The sequence below is a fragment of the Vidua macroura genome, chromosome 1, assembly GCF_024509145.1.
Source record: "Vidua macroura isolate BioBank_ID:100142 chromosome 1, ASM2450914v1, whole genome shotgun sequence".
Taxonomy (NCBI): Eukaryota; Metazoa; Chordata; class Aves; order Passeriformes; family Viduidae; genus Vidua; species Vidua macroura.
In genome coordinates, this window is record NC_071571.1 from 5,591,947 (window position 1) to 5,608,926 (window position 16,980).

At 40.7% G+C, this 16,980-nt stretch overlaps 1 protein-coding gene across 1 annotated transcript in view; it reads left to right on the top strand.

Annotated features, from left to right (window-relative positions):
- Nucleotides 1-16,544, top strand: part of LOC128805975 (sodium channel protein type 5 subunit alpha-like) — a 207,134-nt gene extending 190,590 nt beyond the window's left edge. Inside the window, exons 24-29 of the mRNA XM_053975044.1 lie at nucleotides 4,412-4,693; nucleotides 9,615-9,668; nucleotides 11,300-11,441; nucleotides 11,886-11,986; nucleotides 12,496-12,766; nucleotides 14,443-16,544. Coding sequence (XP_053831019.1) covers nucleotides 4,412-4,693; nucleotides 9,615-9,668; nucleotides 11,300-11,441; nucleotides 11,886-11,986; nucleotides 12,496-12,766; nucleotides 14,443-15,677 — 2,085 coding nt within the window. The 3' untranslated portion in view covers nucleotides 15,678-16,544. The remainder of the gene's footprint in view (nucleotides 1-4,411; nucleotides 4,694-9,614; nucleotides 9,669-11,299; nucleotides 11,442-11,885; nucleotides 11,987-12,495; nucleotides 12,767-14,442) is intronic.
- The last annotated feature ends 436 nt before the right edge of the window (nucleotides 16,545-16,980 follow it).

Below are 16,980 nucleotides of genomic sequence, written 5' to 3' on the forward strand. Positions count from 1 at the left end.
AGTTTTAGTTTGTCTAACCACACTTAACAAGACTAGGGACAGTTAGACCTTTCATTATTAGGAGTTCATATGCTCCAAAATGCACAGGAAAATTGCCAGCGCAGTGATGGATTAAATAATGATAATGTTTGAGAAGCAAACACTGACAGTGAGAAAATAATAATAGTTTGTTCTATTATAATGCCTCTTTCTTGAATAACTGAAACATCTCTGCAGGGTTAGAACAGGAGCAAGAAAGTTCTCATTTACTGCAGTAAGAGACTTACTTCATCAATGTTGTGGCTGAATTTTGGAAGCAACTTTCCCTGAGACAAAGGCACAGAGTAGCAGTTGGGTGGCCAAGAGAACCTGTTGGCATCAGACCTCAGTTCTCTCCCTTTCTTCAAACAGCCTGGGACCTGTGCAAGTTTGACACAAGTCTCAGCAGCTCCTGTGCCATGAGAGGTCTGCAAAATAAGGATGAACTGGTGCCATCCTGCCCCTCAATCCTCAGAAAAAGACCCCAGAAAGACCAGGATCCCACCTGACAGGACTGTAGACCCAGAGGCTTTACACTCATGAGCCCAGAATAAAGTACCTTAGATCTTCCTGTCCCAAATAATGACATCTCTCATGTCTCCTCATTTGTTGTCCATCAGGGAATTATTTCAGAGGCAGCACTTCCCTGCAAGGGAAGTTATTTTAGAAGGATATACTTACAGTATTTTAGGCAGTATTTTAGAAGGATGAGGGGGATGATGAGAGACCATTTAATGTGAAAATGATACTGGGCGAAGTCATGGTGAGACTGCTACAAGATGCATGCAGGAAAGAAACAGCATAATTAATGCTAGTTAGCATGATTTCATGGGAATAGTTCTTGCAAAATTGATATGGGCCTTTGATTTGATTACAAATTATGCTGATGACAGTAACTGTGCTGATACAGAATCCTTGGATTTCAGAGAGGAATCTGATACCATGAGATATTGTGATGAAAACATGAGCTTTGTACCAAGACAAGTAAACATATTTTAAAATAGGTGATGGATATCAAAAAGTAATTGTAAGCAGTGACCACTCTGTAAATTTGCTGATGAACATCTCAGGGTGAGGGATTGTTCAGAATGAGAACTATCTTTAATCTGCACTTTAACAGCATCTGGAAGAAAATATAAAATCTTTGCTGACAGCACTCAAAATCAGTGTAAGTGAAATTACAGATAAGGGAATTATGCTGCCGGATCTGGATCACAGTGAAAAATAGATCTGTTGTACAACACACATTTTAATAAACCCACATACATCGACTACCTCAGGAGGAGGAATGTAGGTCACTCTGGGGGATGTTTCTTGGAAAACAGCAGCTGAGAAGGACACAGGGATCAGGATGACTGTTCAACAGGACATAAGCTTTGGGGCCAGTCTGACAAATGAGGTGACTGTTAGAATCCCTGAATATGCAGGGCAATAACCTAGGGAACACAGGGACAGTGCAGTGCTTCAACACTGGAATTTCATGTGAGTGCTGGAAAGGGGGGAATTAAAAATGGGAAAGTCTCTGCAGGGAACTACGAGTGTGATTAAAAATCTGAAAAAAAACCATGATAGCTACAAGGAAGCTCTGATTTTTTAATTACCCAGAGCAACGTGCAGTGGTAACGCCCCCATAGTGAAGATGGGAATGATAGGAGAAGACATCTAAGAGCAGATGCGTCGAGTTCAACGAATTCCACCCAAAAATGCAGCAACTGTTTCTAAAACTGAGGAAAAAGGGCACCAGGAACAGATTATCTAATAATACATTTTTTTCCTCCATTATTTGACATCATGACACTGTAAATTAGATGTCTTTGCAAAAGCTGTGCCTGAGCTTCACTGGGACTTATAGTCTGGGTCTGAAATCACTGTGGGGAGTCTGATGGGCTCTATCAGAGCAAAGAGAGGATTAACTCATCATGCAAGTCTATTTCTGGATTAAAATTCTGAATCAGCTTTGGTTGAGGAGGTGGCCTGTGAGGATAGCTAGGGACCAAACACGGGTTATAGATTGCACCACTCTGAGTTAGGGCAGAGGGTGGCTCAGTTTCTAGGCTGTCCCTAAAGAAGTCACCTGGAAGGTGGTTTCACCTGTACAGGTATTGAAGGAAACCAACAAGTATGAAACCTTTTGTTACACATGGATATATGTGTTGCTATTCCAAAGTGCAGCAGAAATTCCTCCTTTTCCATGGCAAGGTGTGCACCTGAACTCTTAATATGAATTTATGATAATAACCTGCATTTATGTATCCAGGTCTCCCTCTCACATGTCTCAGTGCAAAACAAGAATGCTTCCACCAGAACAAATGGCATCACAGTGGTGTAAGAGCAGAAGCAGCGAGGGAAGAATGAACCCCCCTGTTAATAATTCATTCAGAGAGGTGTTGCAGGATTTGCTCCAGCCTCGTGTCGTGTTTTGTTATCTACAGGCCATTGAACACAACTCAGCAGAAGGGAAAAAGCAGGATGTGGGCATGGCCATCACTTGTACTGCTGAAACCTGGATGGCTGTGTCCTGTCACTGGGACCTGGGTTCAGCAGCACATGTAACACAAATGCATTTTTTTTTGCTGACACAGGTTAAAACTGAAGAAAAATATTATTGTGCAGAGAAGCAAATGAAAACTACTTTGACAAGAGCCAAGGCTATATCCTAACAAGCACTTGATTTGGAAATTATTTGGCATTTTGGTTAACATGGTAAATTTGGTCTAAAAATGATGAGGTTAGAAATTGATTGACATCCAAAACTGAAAGATAAAATTAGCAAACAAACAAAACAAAACAAAACAATCCAAACAAGAAAAGTCATCAGGAATGGGCTTATACAGAAAAAACAAAACAAAACAATTGGTCAAACTGCTTTTCCTGTGTGAAAATCAGCTTCATTCATAAATGCCCAAAATATAAATCTGAGTTTTGGAAGATCTACATAATTTTGTATTGTGTGCTGTAGAGGAAGCTGCTGCTATACATGCATGAAAAGCATTTCACTCCTCCGGGTATTTTTCTTCCACAGCAATGCAAAAATGATGGAGAAGTGAATGTTACTTTATTAGCTTGTCAGAAAATTGGACACTAACCCAAGAGAAAAGAAGAGCTGACATTTTCCATAATCAGATTCACCAGTTGAATAAAGTTTAATTTTTATGGATCAATATCACCTTGTCTCAGTTTCAGAAATGTAGATGGACAAGAAGAAGAGCTGAGTGGCCACCTATCAGATTTTAATCTCCAAAGCATGAGACAGGGATGGGGACAAATTCATGCTGTGGGGCTGGTGTGTGCACCTATCTGGGAGGCAGCATTGCCTGGACCATGCGAAGGCAGCATCTCCAAAAGCTGTGAACTAGTTGGCATAGGAAAGGGGAAAACTACATTTTGTGATAGAGTTCTTCCCTCAGAAAGTGCCTTGCATGGTGTGACTCTTGGGGTGTCCCATGCAGGATTGGGAACTGGGACCCTTCCAGCTCAGGATATTCTGTGATTGATTCTTCAGTGATCTCTGATTCTTCAGTGTAAGGTTTGACAAGCACAGATGCCTTAACCACCTTAAACCCCAAGAGTGCTCAAAACAGTAAATGATGTGCACCTTGCCTGGGTGATGTGGTGGTATCACAATGCTGCATTCAAACCTGGCAGCTGTGGAGGGTCTGCAGATGGTCTGAACTTTGGTTTTTTTTGCTTGGCTTCAGCATGGTGTCCACTTCCAGTGCCATTGTTCACACATCTTAAAAGCTCCTTCTGCTTTTTGTTTTAATGTATGATTTTAAGCAGGGGTTTACAGCCCTGCCTGGGTGAATGTGTAGAATTTTACAGCATTTCACAGGAAATAAAAATAATTTTTTTGTTAAATTAGAATGATTTTGCTCTTTTAATCATGCATACTGATCAGATAGGGGAAGCTGGCTTAGTACAGTATGTCTCAATCTGTTATTATTTAATTAAGCAAAATTTATCACAGCTATAGTTCACAACCCACTGGCTACAGAGGCCTGAGTGGATTCAAAAATTTCAGAACTCTTTTTTTCTCTATTTTGAGCCACTGTAGTGCACCCCAGCCATTTCCAATTAAGCACATTATTATTATAGTTTGACTGAAGTGTACTGTCCAGAAAGATTTGAGAGGTCAAGATGACTTTGAATTCAGAGATTCCTCTTGAAAAAGCATCATCCCTTGGGTGAGATGCCAAGAGATTCCTTCTTTGATTACCAAAAGGGAAAAATAGTCATGTTTGAAGCCTTTAGAGGTGGTCTGGCTCTTTAGGTAGTGTCAGTGCTTGTCCACCTGTGACCATGTGAGGGTTCAGACATTAATGAACCGTTGCTAATGAAGTGTCCATACAAGTGCTGCCATTAATTCTGTTTTCCCTTTCCTCTTTGCCCCAAGGTGGTGGTCAATGCCCTTGTGGGAGCCATCCCCTCCATCATGAATGTTCTGCTCGTCTGCCTCATCTTCTGGCTCATCTTCAGCATCATGGGAGTGAACCTCTTTGCTGGGAAGTTTGGGAAGTGCATTAATAAGACAGAAGGAGATATGCCTTTGGACTCTAAGATTATTAACAACATGAGTGACTGCATACTTTACAACGTGTCAGGCAACTTTTACTGGACAAAAGTTAAAGTTAACTTCGATAATGTTGGTGCTGGGTACCTGGCTCTGCTGCAAGTGGTAAGTGTGACCACCACAAACTCATGGGCAGATGTTGCTGGTTCTCACTGAAACCATCAGTTTAAAAGCTCAGGTTAACCTCTGGGCTTTTCTGGGTTTTTCAGCCTTACCCATCAGGACAATAACTTTTCTTAAGTGTAAATAAATCACATTTTGCATATTAACTTGGACTAGAGATATTATGGGAGTTTATGGTTTTAATTTGGGTTTCTGCTGCTATATCACTAATACAGTTCTCTGGGAGGTGATTGACCTACTGAGGTGAATTAAAGACCATTTTGTCAATGTTGTAATCCAGAGCAAAGTTCACTTCCAGAAAGAAATCTATACAAGAAGGACTGCCCATGCAGACAGAGTGCACTGGCCTTCCTGAACAGCCTGGGATTTCACTATATCCTGCTGGGGAAAAAAATGAACTTCTAGTGCCTTCAGTTTCCCAGCTGAAGTTATTGCATGGAGCTGAAGTCTTACTTTCTGCCCCTCTGCTCACTTTCCATTTTTGAGAAGGACACTGGTGCCCCTCATTCTGGTTCCTCACCTCATGTCCACCTGATAAAGTAATGATTCAGACTGAATCTATCTATGGGTCAGGATGGGGATCAGGTTGCTGCCCTCAGCCCAGCCTCTCTGGACAGGTGGCAAGAGCATAGCAGAAAGGAGACTGCTGAGCTTCAAAGATGATGGCAATATCTGAGCTATAAAGGCAGAAGGAAGCCACTTCTACAACCTTTTTCACCATGAAATGTGAAATATAGATAAATGGGTTGTATGCACTGAGATTCACTGTGTTTTGACACAGGACAACCTAACAGAAAGAACCACTGAACAAACTGATTTTAGCAGGAAACAAGCTCAACTTCGACGACAGGTGGCAGCTATTTCTTCACAGAGAAAGAGCAGGAGCCAATTTCCATTAGGGGATTGATTTTGGCTTTAATCCTGCACCTGGAGCTCTGTTTGCTGCTGACCACAGGCAATAAAGTGAAAAGGTGACACACACGAAGAAGGGGCCCAAACATCTGGGTGTCCTTTGCCAGGACTGTCGATTACAGGTGCCCCTTGCCAAATATTCTCCATAAGGGCTCACATTTCATGGGCAAACCCCCGTGGGAAGTGCAGGGGCTCAGCTGACAGCTCAGCTCTCCTAGAGAGACACCTCCATGCACCCCTGTGCACAGCAGGGCAAGGAGGAGATAAGCATTTGGGTCACAACCCGCCAGGATCCAAAACATGAGCGTTTACGTGCGACTTGTCTCTTGGCTGCTGACACTTTCAGCTGGCACAGCACGGATCTGAGTGGCTCTGAAGTCCCTCTGGAAAGCCTGCAAATCCAAATGGAAATGTGTGAAACAAATCTGCTCGATGTTCTGTCTTCTTCAGCAGCATATTTGAAAGAAATGAAAGTTGCTTCTATGGAAACTTCAGGATGTGTGTCTACCCAGAGGAAAGCTTTCTGCATGAAATTTGCCCCAAATATCTTCTGCTCTTTTCCTACCTTGATTGGGATCCATTGTGCTGCCCTGAAGTTGCCACTTTAGGTTAATGAGTGTGAGAAAACATTCATGCATAGTGTGAAGCTCTTCCAACTAACAAACAGGCTGTTCCAAAGCAGGTTAATAAAATAACAGGTAACTGCTCTGCTCAGTCTACAAGCAAGAGGAATGCCTCATTCATGGGGAGGGAAAGATCTTCGTCATCACAACTTTTTGACTTCCTTTCCTGGTGATTTACTTTCCTGGTGATTTAACACTTTCCTGGTGATTCACTTTCCTGGTGATTTAACACTCCTAAAACCCCAATCTAGCAGGGAAAAGGCCTTGCTACAACCCAGTGCTTGAGGAATAGTTTTTCCTGTATTCCAAATTTCCTTAAAGTATCACAGCACCTGTGTTCTATAAATCTGTATTTGAGCTGATCAAAGAAATATATTAAATTTCCAGTAGCAGTTTTGCATTTCCCTTGTGTAACCCCACGCTTCCACTCTGTGATCACCTCTGCATATTTTTTTTTTTTTGCAATGTATTTTGAAATTTCAGCAATCTATTGAAGAATAACCAGGAAATAAGTGGTCTTTCATGCAGCATCTGGCTTGTTTGGAAAAGTACTTCTTGGACAGAATGGACTTAGATTGACTATATCCTACTTATCTTTGAATTTGTCCTGTTAACTCTGTCACTTTGGGACTCCAGATGAGGAGTGGGGAGATAACAGAAGCACTTCTAGACCAGCACAGCAAGCAGGAGGTGCAGAGTTAAAGCAATCCCTCATGCCAGGCTTGAAGTCCTGACTGAGCCCATAAATCAGACACAAAATGGTTGTGAGTCTAAAGTTACTGCATTACACCATCTCTTGCACTTCTGTGAACTGCAATGATTGATTTTACTGTCACTGTGGATGCAAAACCTGCAAAAAAAAATCTCTGATTTAGCTTTCAGATATTTCTCTCATCCACAGTAATGTCCAAAGAAACATTTCAGCAGTGTGAAGATCAGTGTTTCAGCCATGAAAAGCAGATGTTTCTATTGAACAATTTCCTTTCCTAGAAAAAAAAAAAAAAAAGAGAAAAAGAAAAGGAAAAAGAAAAAGAAAAAGAAAAAGAAAAAGAAAAAGAAAAAGAAAAAGAAAAAGAAAAAGAAAAAGAAAAAGAAAAAAAGAAAAAGAAAAAAGAAGTAACCTCCAAAAGCTTACAGATTTAAAGATTTGCTTTACTTCAAGGCACCATTTGGTCTGAGGGCAGCCAGTGCCATCCCACCTTTCCTCCTCCCCACTAATTTGCTGCACTGCAGCTCTGACCACCAGTGAAATAATGAAATGTAATCCCATCCCAGGATGAGTTTATCAGTAGATAATCTCATCACATGACAGTTTCAGTAGAAAATGGTGCTTCTCTGGATAGCTTCCAGGCAGGATAATATCACAAACACTCAAACACAGATTTTGTCACTTCCTTATCCAGAGTGTAAGTGGTTACTAATTCCAGATAAATAATTTCTTTTCTCAGTGTTATATTTCTTTCATTCTCAGTATCATTTACCCTCTGCAGGTGAAGTGTCCAGGGAAGCTTTCCAGATGTCCCACAGATTTTTAATTCTCTTGCTTCTCGACAACTGTGGGAAACAGAAAATCACAGCACTTCACTCTCTTAATATTTATTTTTTTGTCAGATCACTTCATCATCCTTTATCACTACAAACCACTGTGCCTTGCAGGAGAGTTGCTCGAGTCTGTGGTACACATTGAGGGGTAAAATAGCTGCTCAAGAGAAAAGATTTCCTCCCAAGTGGGAGAAAAGTACAGGCTAAGATCATATCATTTTGTGCCACAGGGAAAGAATTTCATGTTTCATCCCAGCCACCCTTCCTGAACAGCACTTTGAGCTGAAAGCTCTAATGGCAGCACAAAGTCTTTCATCAAATTAGAAAGAGAATGGCAAAAAATGAAACTATTAGAATATTTAAGCAGTATCAGCATGACAGGTTCAAATAATTATTTGTTTTGATAAAATTTCTGATCATTCCTGTAGATACTTCATCAAAAGTGATTTTTGACACACAGAACCATGGAAGAGTTTTTCTAAAATGTTCTGATTTGGGTGAATGGGTTAATCTCTTTCAAGCAGTAGATAAGAATAGGTAAAACCTTTCAAACACTATTTTATGTATACTTTTGTCAGAAATATCATTGATCTCTTGTACATTTTCCTTTGGCTCAGTAGCATTCAGAAGGAATTGGGAAGGCAGCATTACCTCCAGGACTTAATATAATAATAGAGAGCTCTAAAACCACTGAATGTACCCACCTCAGCCCAAATGCCTGGGTTTCTCTTGGTAACCTCTGGCCAAAATCCTACTGGCATTATCTGGAATTGAATGCCTACACAACAGGGCAAAATTCAGCTTAAGTGTCAGTAGGATGTGAAACAATATTGGGTGTGGGTCTTACATGCATGCCAGTGTAAATCTGATGAAATGAATAAATCTAAAAATGCCTCATTATCTGCTCGCTCTGACTTAGGCCAGGGTAAGTCTAAGTAGGTCAGAAGTCAAATGAGAAACTCTAGAGAACCCAAATGAAGTCAGTGGGGCTTTGCCAGAGTCAGCCCTAATGCCAGGTGTGCTTGGCATCAGGCTGTGCCTAATAAGAGGCATATATTGAGATCAGAGTCGTGGGTTAGCTACAGAATAGTAAAAAAATCCCTTCCCTGTGTTTCTCTAGGAGTGCTGTCACTGCCCTTCTGCATTGAACATTCCAATAAGAGACAGTGACTTCTGTGGAATATTTTCTCCTTTAAACAATTATTTTAAAAAAATTAAAACTACTGACTTCATAAAGCTTAATAAAAAGGAAATCTGAACAGTGAAGCAGACTGAGTTTCCAGGGCCAGGCTCACAGCAGGTGCTGATTGCCTTTGCTTCTTTCAAGCCAGCTGTGATTTATGCAGCTCCCTGGGGTTTAATATTGTCATGATTTGCCCTGGTTTAGAAGAGGGCAGAATCCAAGCTTCAGCAGGAAATGGATGGGATCCATCTCACCTGTGCAAGGCTTGTGCAAGACAAAATTCTTTAATGTTATGTGTAGCCATATCTCTTCATTACTTGAAATTTTTCAGGTCAGAACTTCCAAAGATTTGTTATGTTTTCTTTCCTTCTTAAAATCTCTACTAAAAACCTCTCTTTCATCCCTGCAAGTGCAGAAAGTCAAAAAACAGAAATGAGAAAATCCAGGAGAAAACCGTACTGGAATTAATTTAAATATCTAAATGAGCATAAATTCAAGGACACATGTTAAATTGCAAGGCAGGCAATGTATTAATTGTGAAGTACATGCTCAACATTGCATTTTGAAAGTTCATCACAGAGATTATATCATTTCAGGGTGTACTTGTTTAATATGTTTATGTCTTATGTGGGATTTTTTTCAGGCCACATTTAAGGGCTGGATGGATATTATGTATGCAGCAGTGGATTCAAGAGAGGTAAGTCTCTGCAAGGAAATTAATAATTTCCTGTTCCATTGCCTTTTGCAGCATTGATGATGCTCAACAACAAACACAACAAAATAAAACACACGCAGGGTGCCAGTCCCTGTGTCACTCTCCTGGGACAGTTGCAGACCCTCATTGCTGGTAGCTGTACTGGAGCAGGATGACCCTGAAATTAAAGTAAATGTGGCCCTTGCTCCTACACAACTGATTTATCTATCCCTGCTGCAGAGCTCCCAGCACCTTAAGAATTAGTCTGAGTCTATCAAAGACCTAAATTGCTGTCTATATTTCTTCCCCTTTCCCTGCTTACTGCCTTATTTTCCAGCTTCTGTTGATAACATGTATTTAAAAGTGCTGGGTTTAAGTTGAATTGCTCTGTGAGACAAATATTTAACCCTGCCTACACCTTCACTTTGAGTAAGTGTCTTTTCTGTAGCCAGCAGCTCCACTGGTGGAGTGTGGAGAAGCTCCTGGCAGACAAAGAGGGTGGTGTGAACTTCCAGCTCTGACTTGAGATGTGCTGGTGACTGGTGACAGCTCAGTTCTTACCTGCATCCTGTTCAGCTTTCAGGTTTCCATAAAAACAAACAAACAAAAAAAGCATTTTCCTTGCTACACCATGTGTGGTTTGTTTATCTTTTTATTCAAAGATTTACAGTATTCTTTCCTTCTTTTAATTGTATTAGAGGAACAAGTTTACACTTACTGTTAATTTTTGAGGCAGCTGTCTGGTACTAGGAATTTGACAGGCTGAATTTAGGGCAAAAGTTGAGGCCTAAGGGGAGGAATAAAAGGTGGAAAAACTTCATGGCACCACAGGAGCAGAGAAGTACCTTTGTATAACATAGCTCATGATGGTGATTTATTCTGGTACTACATGTGCACAGGTATTCTCCCTGCTGCTGAATAAAACTCATTAATTACCCACAAGAAAATATGGCATTTAGGGAATGCACCTTGTTTATATACCAGGAGCTGATGGGGCAAATCTGGGCACAACAAATCTGTTGCCAAACATGGCAGAGGTGACTTGAGGTTATCAGACTCAAGTCACCTCTTTCTCATATCTTCAGCAATAGACTTTAATCCATTCCACCCCTCACTAAAAAAAAAAAAACCAAAAAAAAAAAAAAAACCCAAAAAAAAAAAAACCAAAACAAAACAAAAACAAAACAAAAAAAAAAAAAAAAAAAAAAAAAAAAAAAAAAAAAAAAAAAAAAAAAAAAACAGTTAAAAATGCAGTGTTTTTTGTTAGGATTCAATTATACTGTTTTATTGTAAGTACCATTAGTTCATACAGGCATTAGGATAATCAGAAAATTGATTTTTTTTCCCCCTTCTGGGTTCAGACTGAGAACATTTGGTTGGATTTATTCTGGAGTTGCACTTTCTGGAGCAGTGTGATTGCTGTGACAGTGTTGTGAAGTGTTGCTGAAATGACTGTGGCATTGCAGATGCCAGTAGTAAACTTCAGAGGAGAGCTGACTGCTCACAGGAGTTACAATATTTTTCTCATGTTTCGTGACTTTTATTTCCAATGGACAGCTTTGTTTTGACTGCATCAATATTTTGATATGTGCAGAGGTGGTGTCATTTTTACACTTGCCCTTTTCCCTTTGCAGTGCGAGGAGCAGCCTGAATGGGAATGTAATTTATACATGTACCTTTACTTTGTGATTTTCATCATCTTCGGGTCTTTCTTCACATTGAACCTCTTCATTGGTGTCATCATTGACAATTTTAACCAACAAAAGAAAAAGATAAGTAGTGCATATGCTACACATCATCTTGTGACTGCTGCAGGGACCGAGGCCAGGAACAGATTTATCAGCAATGGCTTTGCCACAGCAGCCTTGAGATCAGCAGTGGCAGAGCATCTGCAGAAACCACCTTGCAGGACTTCTACAAAGGCACAGCTGTAGCAGTCCCTAGTGCCCCTAGAGCATGAACATCCTGGAAATACAGGTTGGGGGACCTGAATGCAGCAAAGCAGCTCAGGCAGAGGGGATCTCTGACACAAAATTTGACACAGGGGCACAGACTGGCCTGGTGTCCTCTGTGCAACAACACCACTGTCCCTCTGAGCAGTCCAACCTGATGAAAGCTACATTAAAAGGGAAATGAAATAGGAAAGGATTCATCCTTGAAGGGGGCAGAGGCGAGCTCTCTTCATCAAAAGTAATAGTGTTGTTCTCACCCTATACTTAGGTGGCCAGGACATCTTCATGACAGAAGAACAGAAGAAATATTATAATGCAATGAAAAAGTTGGGATCTAAGAAACCTCAAAAGCCAATCCCAAGGCCACTGGTAAGAACAGCATAATTCACTTGAACTTTCTGTAATAGCTGAATGTTCATTTACTACAGTAAGCACCATTCCACTCTCCAGCATAGGAAGATTTATTGCTCCCAGATGAAAGGCACTTAATAATTATATGTTTTGATTCTGGATGATATTTACAAGTCCAGTGACCTGTGGTACAAAATTCCCTCTTTTGCAACATTGACTAACATTGCAATTTACATGTGCCATTTAGATATGCCAGTGGCCACGTGCCTGCACTGAATAAATTCATGGCCACAGTCCAGAGTCTTGTTTACATTAGTTCCAAAAAAAAAAATTAGTTCAAAAACATTCGTTTTCATTAGGAACAAAATGGGTTTGAAAACTCCATCAAAAAAATATTCATCATCACTTTTAAGTTTATGAAGTTCCATATATTGTCTGTTTTCCTCTACTTTCTGATCAATCAGGAGACAATTACATCATTTTTACACGGCTCAAATTTCCCAACTAAACCTTTTCCTTTCCCCCAGAACAAATACCAAGGTTTTATTTTCGACGTCGTCTCAAAACAAGCCTTCGATGTCTCCATCATGATTCTCATCTGCCTTAACATGGTTACCATGATGGTGGAAACAGATGACCAAAGTCAAGAAAAAGTGAACATCCTCCACAAAATCAACATGCTCTTTGTTGCCATCTTCACCGGAGAGTGCATCTTCAAAATGCTGGCTCTGCGACACTACTACTTCACCAACGGCTGGAACATTTTTGACTTTGTGGTTGTGATTCTGTCCATCGTAGGTAGGTGACCCTGGATTTTCACCCAGACTCCAAGGTTAGAAAGGCAGATGTAAAATTAATTGGTAAAGTTGAAGGTTTTGTGCAATAATATATGCTTTCAACTCAGAGAATTGAATCCTAAACACAATTTTAAAATGTAATTATAACTAGCATACAACTGCTAACAAAAACTGATTTGATCAGAAAAAATGGGAGGTTTATCAATCACACTTTACAGGTCCTGGTGATAAAACATGAACAGGCCACCACATACATTTAACACCAGTTCTGCATAACAGCCAGTGAAAGAGAAATAAAAAAGCCAGATGAAAGTGGCACATGTGGATTGCTATTGCTTTACTATTTGCTTTTTATTACAAAAGTTTGAAATAGTCGTTCAGGGCAGGTTTTGGGCAGCGCTGTGAATCTGACTTTTCTCAGCCTTGTTACTAGAGCTCTGCACCCTCATATAGCCAAGGGAGGAAACCGAAGGACACAGTTTTATTGTAAGCTTGTGCATTTGCTGTCCTGCAACCCCAAACAGAGATGTATTTAGATGTTAAAGAAGTGCAGGTCAAGTGAATCTGAAATCCTACCAAAAGAGTTTTCACTAAAATTGGAAGTAGCAGCAACTGGAAGGTCATCAACTGATCCAGTGAGCAAAAGGAGCTCAGAAATTCAACTTTTCTGAAGAAAAGTTTCCATTTTGAGGGAGGGAATAGGTGAATGAAAAAGTGTTGTGTTAGGAAAACATCAGCTGATGCTCCTGCTGCTCTGAACACCCTGTAGTGGACTGGGGAAGCTACAAGACCACAGTGCAGATCTCTGGTGCTCAGACACCCACCTGTGCTTTGGGGGCATTGAACAGCCTGGATTTCACAGGTTTGGGTCACCCAGGGAACGTGTCTGCCACACAGCTGTCACCAGAACCTTGAGGTCAGATGCTCTGGATATGCCCGTAGCACACAGTTAACCAGAGCTGTCCTGCTGCTCACAGTGCTGTCCCATAACCAGCCAGGTTGTTTCAGTGTTTCAGTGTCAGTGTCCTGTGAGAGACAGGAGCTCAGCAGGGCTCCGTGCAGCCAGGGACTTGGCACTACACTTTCTGGAGCAAGTGCTCTACTCCTGAAGGAAGAGTTTAGCACAGGGGTGCAAGCTCATTTCCTTGCTAGCACAGCATTAGCCCTTAGTTCCCTCCCAGCCCATCAGGGAAACTGGAAAAATTTATGAGCAAGAAACCAACCAAGTTGGATACACAGTAGAAACCTGCAGTGTTCTGATGGTAGCTCAAGAAAACCAGGCCAGGCACACCAGCATTTCTGACTCATTATTTTACAGACAAAAATGTTGTCATATCAGACCAATTCTGACATCTGCACTCAAGACGAATTTATCAGGTGGGTCATGGCCAAAACCCTGCAGTTACCTGTGTCTTGACTTCATCTTGGTTTCTCATTACCAACAGAAAAGCTTTCCCTTAATAAAACTGCCACTACCATTCTTTGCTTACAGTATCACAAGTTCTTATGGATTAAATGGGCATGAAAAAGCAACAATGCCTTTCCCTTCATTGTGAGCCTTCCAATCTGGGCAGCTTTCCATTTATTTTCTCAATAATCCTGACTGATTGCTTTAAAAGGAAAGCCTGGGATTATTTCCCATGTACTAACTTGCTGTCTGTCTCTTTTCTTTTCAAGGCACCGTACTTTCTGACATCATCCAGAAATATTTCTTCTCTCCCACACTCTTCAGAGTCATTCGTTTGGCTCGGATTGGCCGGATCCTGAGACTCATCCGGGGAGCCAAAGGAATTCGAACTCTCCTCTTTGCCTTAATGATGTCCCTTCCTGCTCTGTTCAACATTGGCCTCTTGCTTTTTCTGGTCATGTTCATTTATGCCATTTTTGGCATGGCTAACTTTGCCTATGTGAAGAAGGAGTATGGGATTGATGACATGTTCAACTTCCAAACCTTTGCTAACAGCATGCTCTGTCTCTTCCAAATCACCACGTCAGCTGGCTGGGATGGTCTTCTCAACCCTATTTTAAACACTGGACCACCGTATTGCGACCCAAACCTTCCCAATGCAAATGGTTCAAAGGGAGACTGCGGGAGCCCTGCCGTAGGGATTTTATTCTTTGTCACATATATCATTATATCATTTCTCATTGTTGTAAACATGTATATAGCCATTATTTTAGAGAACTTCAGTGTAGCCACTGAGGAAAGTACAGAGCCTCTAAGCGAGGATGATTTTGATATGTTCTATGAAATCTGGGAGAAGTTTGACCCCGAAGCCACTCAGTTTATTGAGTATTCTGCACTTTCAGACTTTGCAGACGCCCTGTCAGAACCTTTGCGCATAGCGAAACCAAACAAAATCAAACTCATAGCGATGGACCTGCCCATGGTCAGTGGAGACAGGATCCATTGCTTGGATATTTTGTTTGCTTTTACAAAAAGGGTGCTAGGAGAATCCGGAGAGATGGATGCCCTTAAAATACAGATGGAAGAGAAGTTCATGGCAGCCAATCCCTCTAAGATCTCCTACGAGCCGATAACAACGACGCTCAGGCGGAAACAAGAAGAGGTCTCCGCCATCGTCATCCAGAGGGCCTACAGGAGACATTTGTTCCGGCGCTCCCTGAAGCAGGCATCCTACTTGTACCGGCACAGAACTTTGGAGAGCAGCATCCTGGAGGACGATGCGCCCGAGAAGGAGGGTCTCATTGCGTTCATGATGAACGAAAACTACGGCAGGCCAATAGACAAATCAGAAACTCTGTCCTCCACCTCTTTCCCTCCATCCTACGACAGCGTCACCAGAGGCACGAGTGAAAACCTCCAGCTGAAGATAACGGACGTGAGCAAAAGTGATGAGGCTATAGATTGTCTTCTCTCACCCGACAAGGATAAAGAATCAATTGTTTAAATGTTTGTTTAGAATGCTTTAAAACATTGTTTACAGAATGTAATGCTGTAACTACACAACGATTGAAGCAGCCTTCTTATTAAAAATTAGTTGCAAAAGAAACAGTGGAGTTTTTACCCTTAACTACAGGAGTCTAAGAAGTCATATAACATTTGACCCTGCTCTTTTTGACTTGGCTCAATATTTATATTTATATATGCACAGGAAGATTCTCTGCAGGGTCATAGCTGTTATATCAATGGTGTGAATAAGAATAGGCTAGACTGTAAAGCAGTAAACACAGTGTATATCTATCCACAGATAAAGCCTGGCTGTATACATTCATTTAAGGTCTTACTCATATTAGTGTGTTTACTTATGGCGATGTATGACCTTGCATTCTAAAAAGAAAAAAAAAAAAATCACAGCTGCTGTAGCAAAATGTAACACTTACTGTATATGTTGTGAATGGTCTTTCATAAATTTATTATATTTGATATTTTTTTACTTAAAAAAAAAAAGAAGTCTCTTTTTCCATGGAGATTAATGATCATTACACTCTTCATGACGAACTCTGAGTCAAGGTAATAGAAACTTGTGGGATCCCCATCACTTGAAGAGGAAAGTTGTTGCAAATTGAAGTATCAAATTAGCAACATTTAAACTGTTGGTTATACTAAGCCCTCCCTCTCGGGACTTGCAACTGCACATCAGCAGAAACACACACAAAAGAAAAAAAAAAAAACCAAAAAAAAAAAAACAAAACAAAAACAAAAAACAAAACAACAAAAAACAGAGAAGCAAATGATGTCAAAATAATGAGAGAAATGGCTTGTTCTATCCTTCAGGAAACTAGACAATAATGGATTCTGTTTGTAAAACTGTTAATAAAAGCACTAATTTTTTAGTATGTTTCAAGAATCTGCTTTGAAATCCGCAATCAAACTCGCCATAGAAGTAGCGCATCACGTTTGTGTGTAGTGATCCAAAGCACCATCTAGGCTGGCAGAATTTCTGTTAAGGTAGTGGGATAGGTTACATTTTCCCCAGGAACACTGAGCTAAGCAGCCTTATTTGGAACTCAAAAAAAAAAAAAAATTACTAATACTACTAATAGTAATAAATCTATGCCAACTGGGCCGTGCAGAACGGCTGTGACGGTGTGATCAAGAAGGTGGGAGGGGAATTACCTCCAGATCTGTACACAAATTTTGAGGGTTTGAATCCTTTTTACTCAAGGTCCATCTTTCATTTTCTCAGAGAGCGCAGTTAGATTTCTGGGGAAGGACAAGAAATACAGGAACCGATTAAAAAAAATCTACTA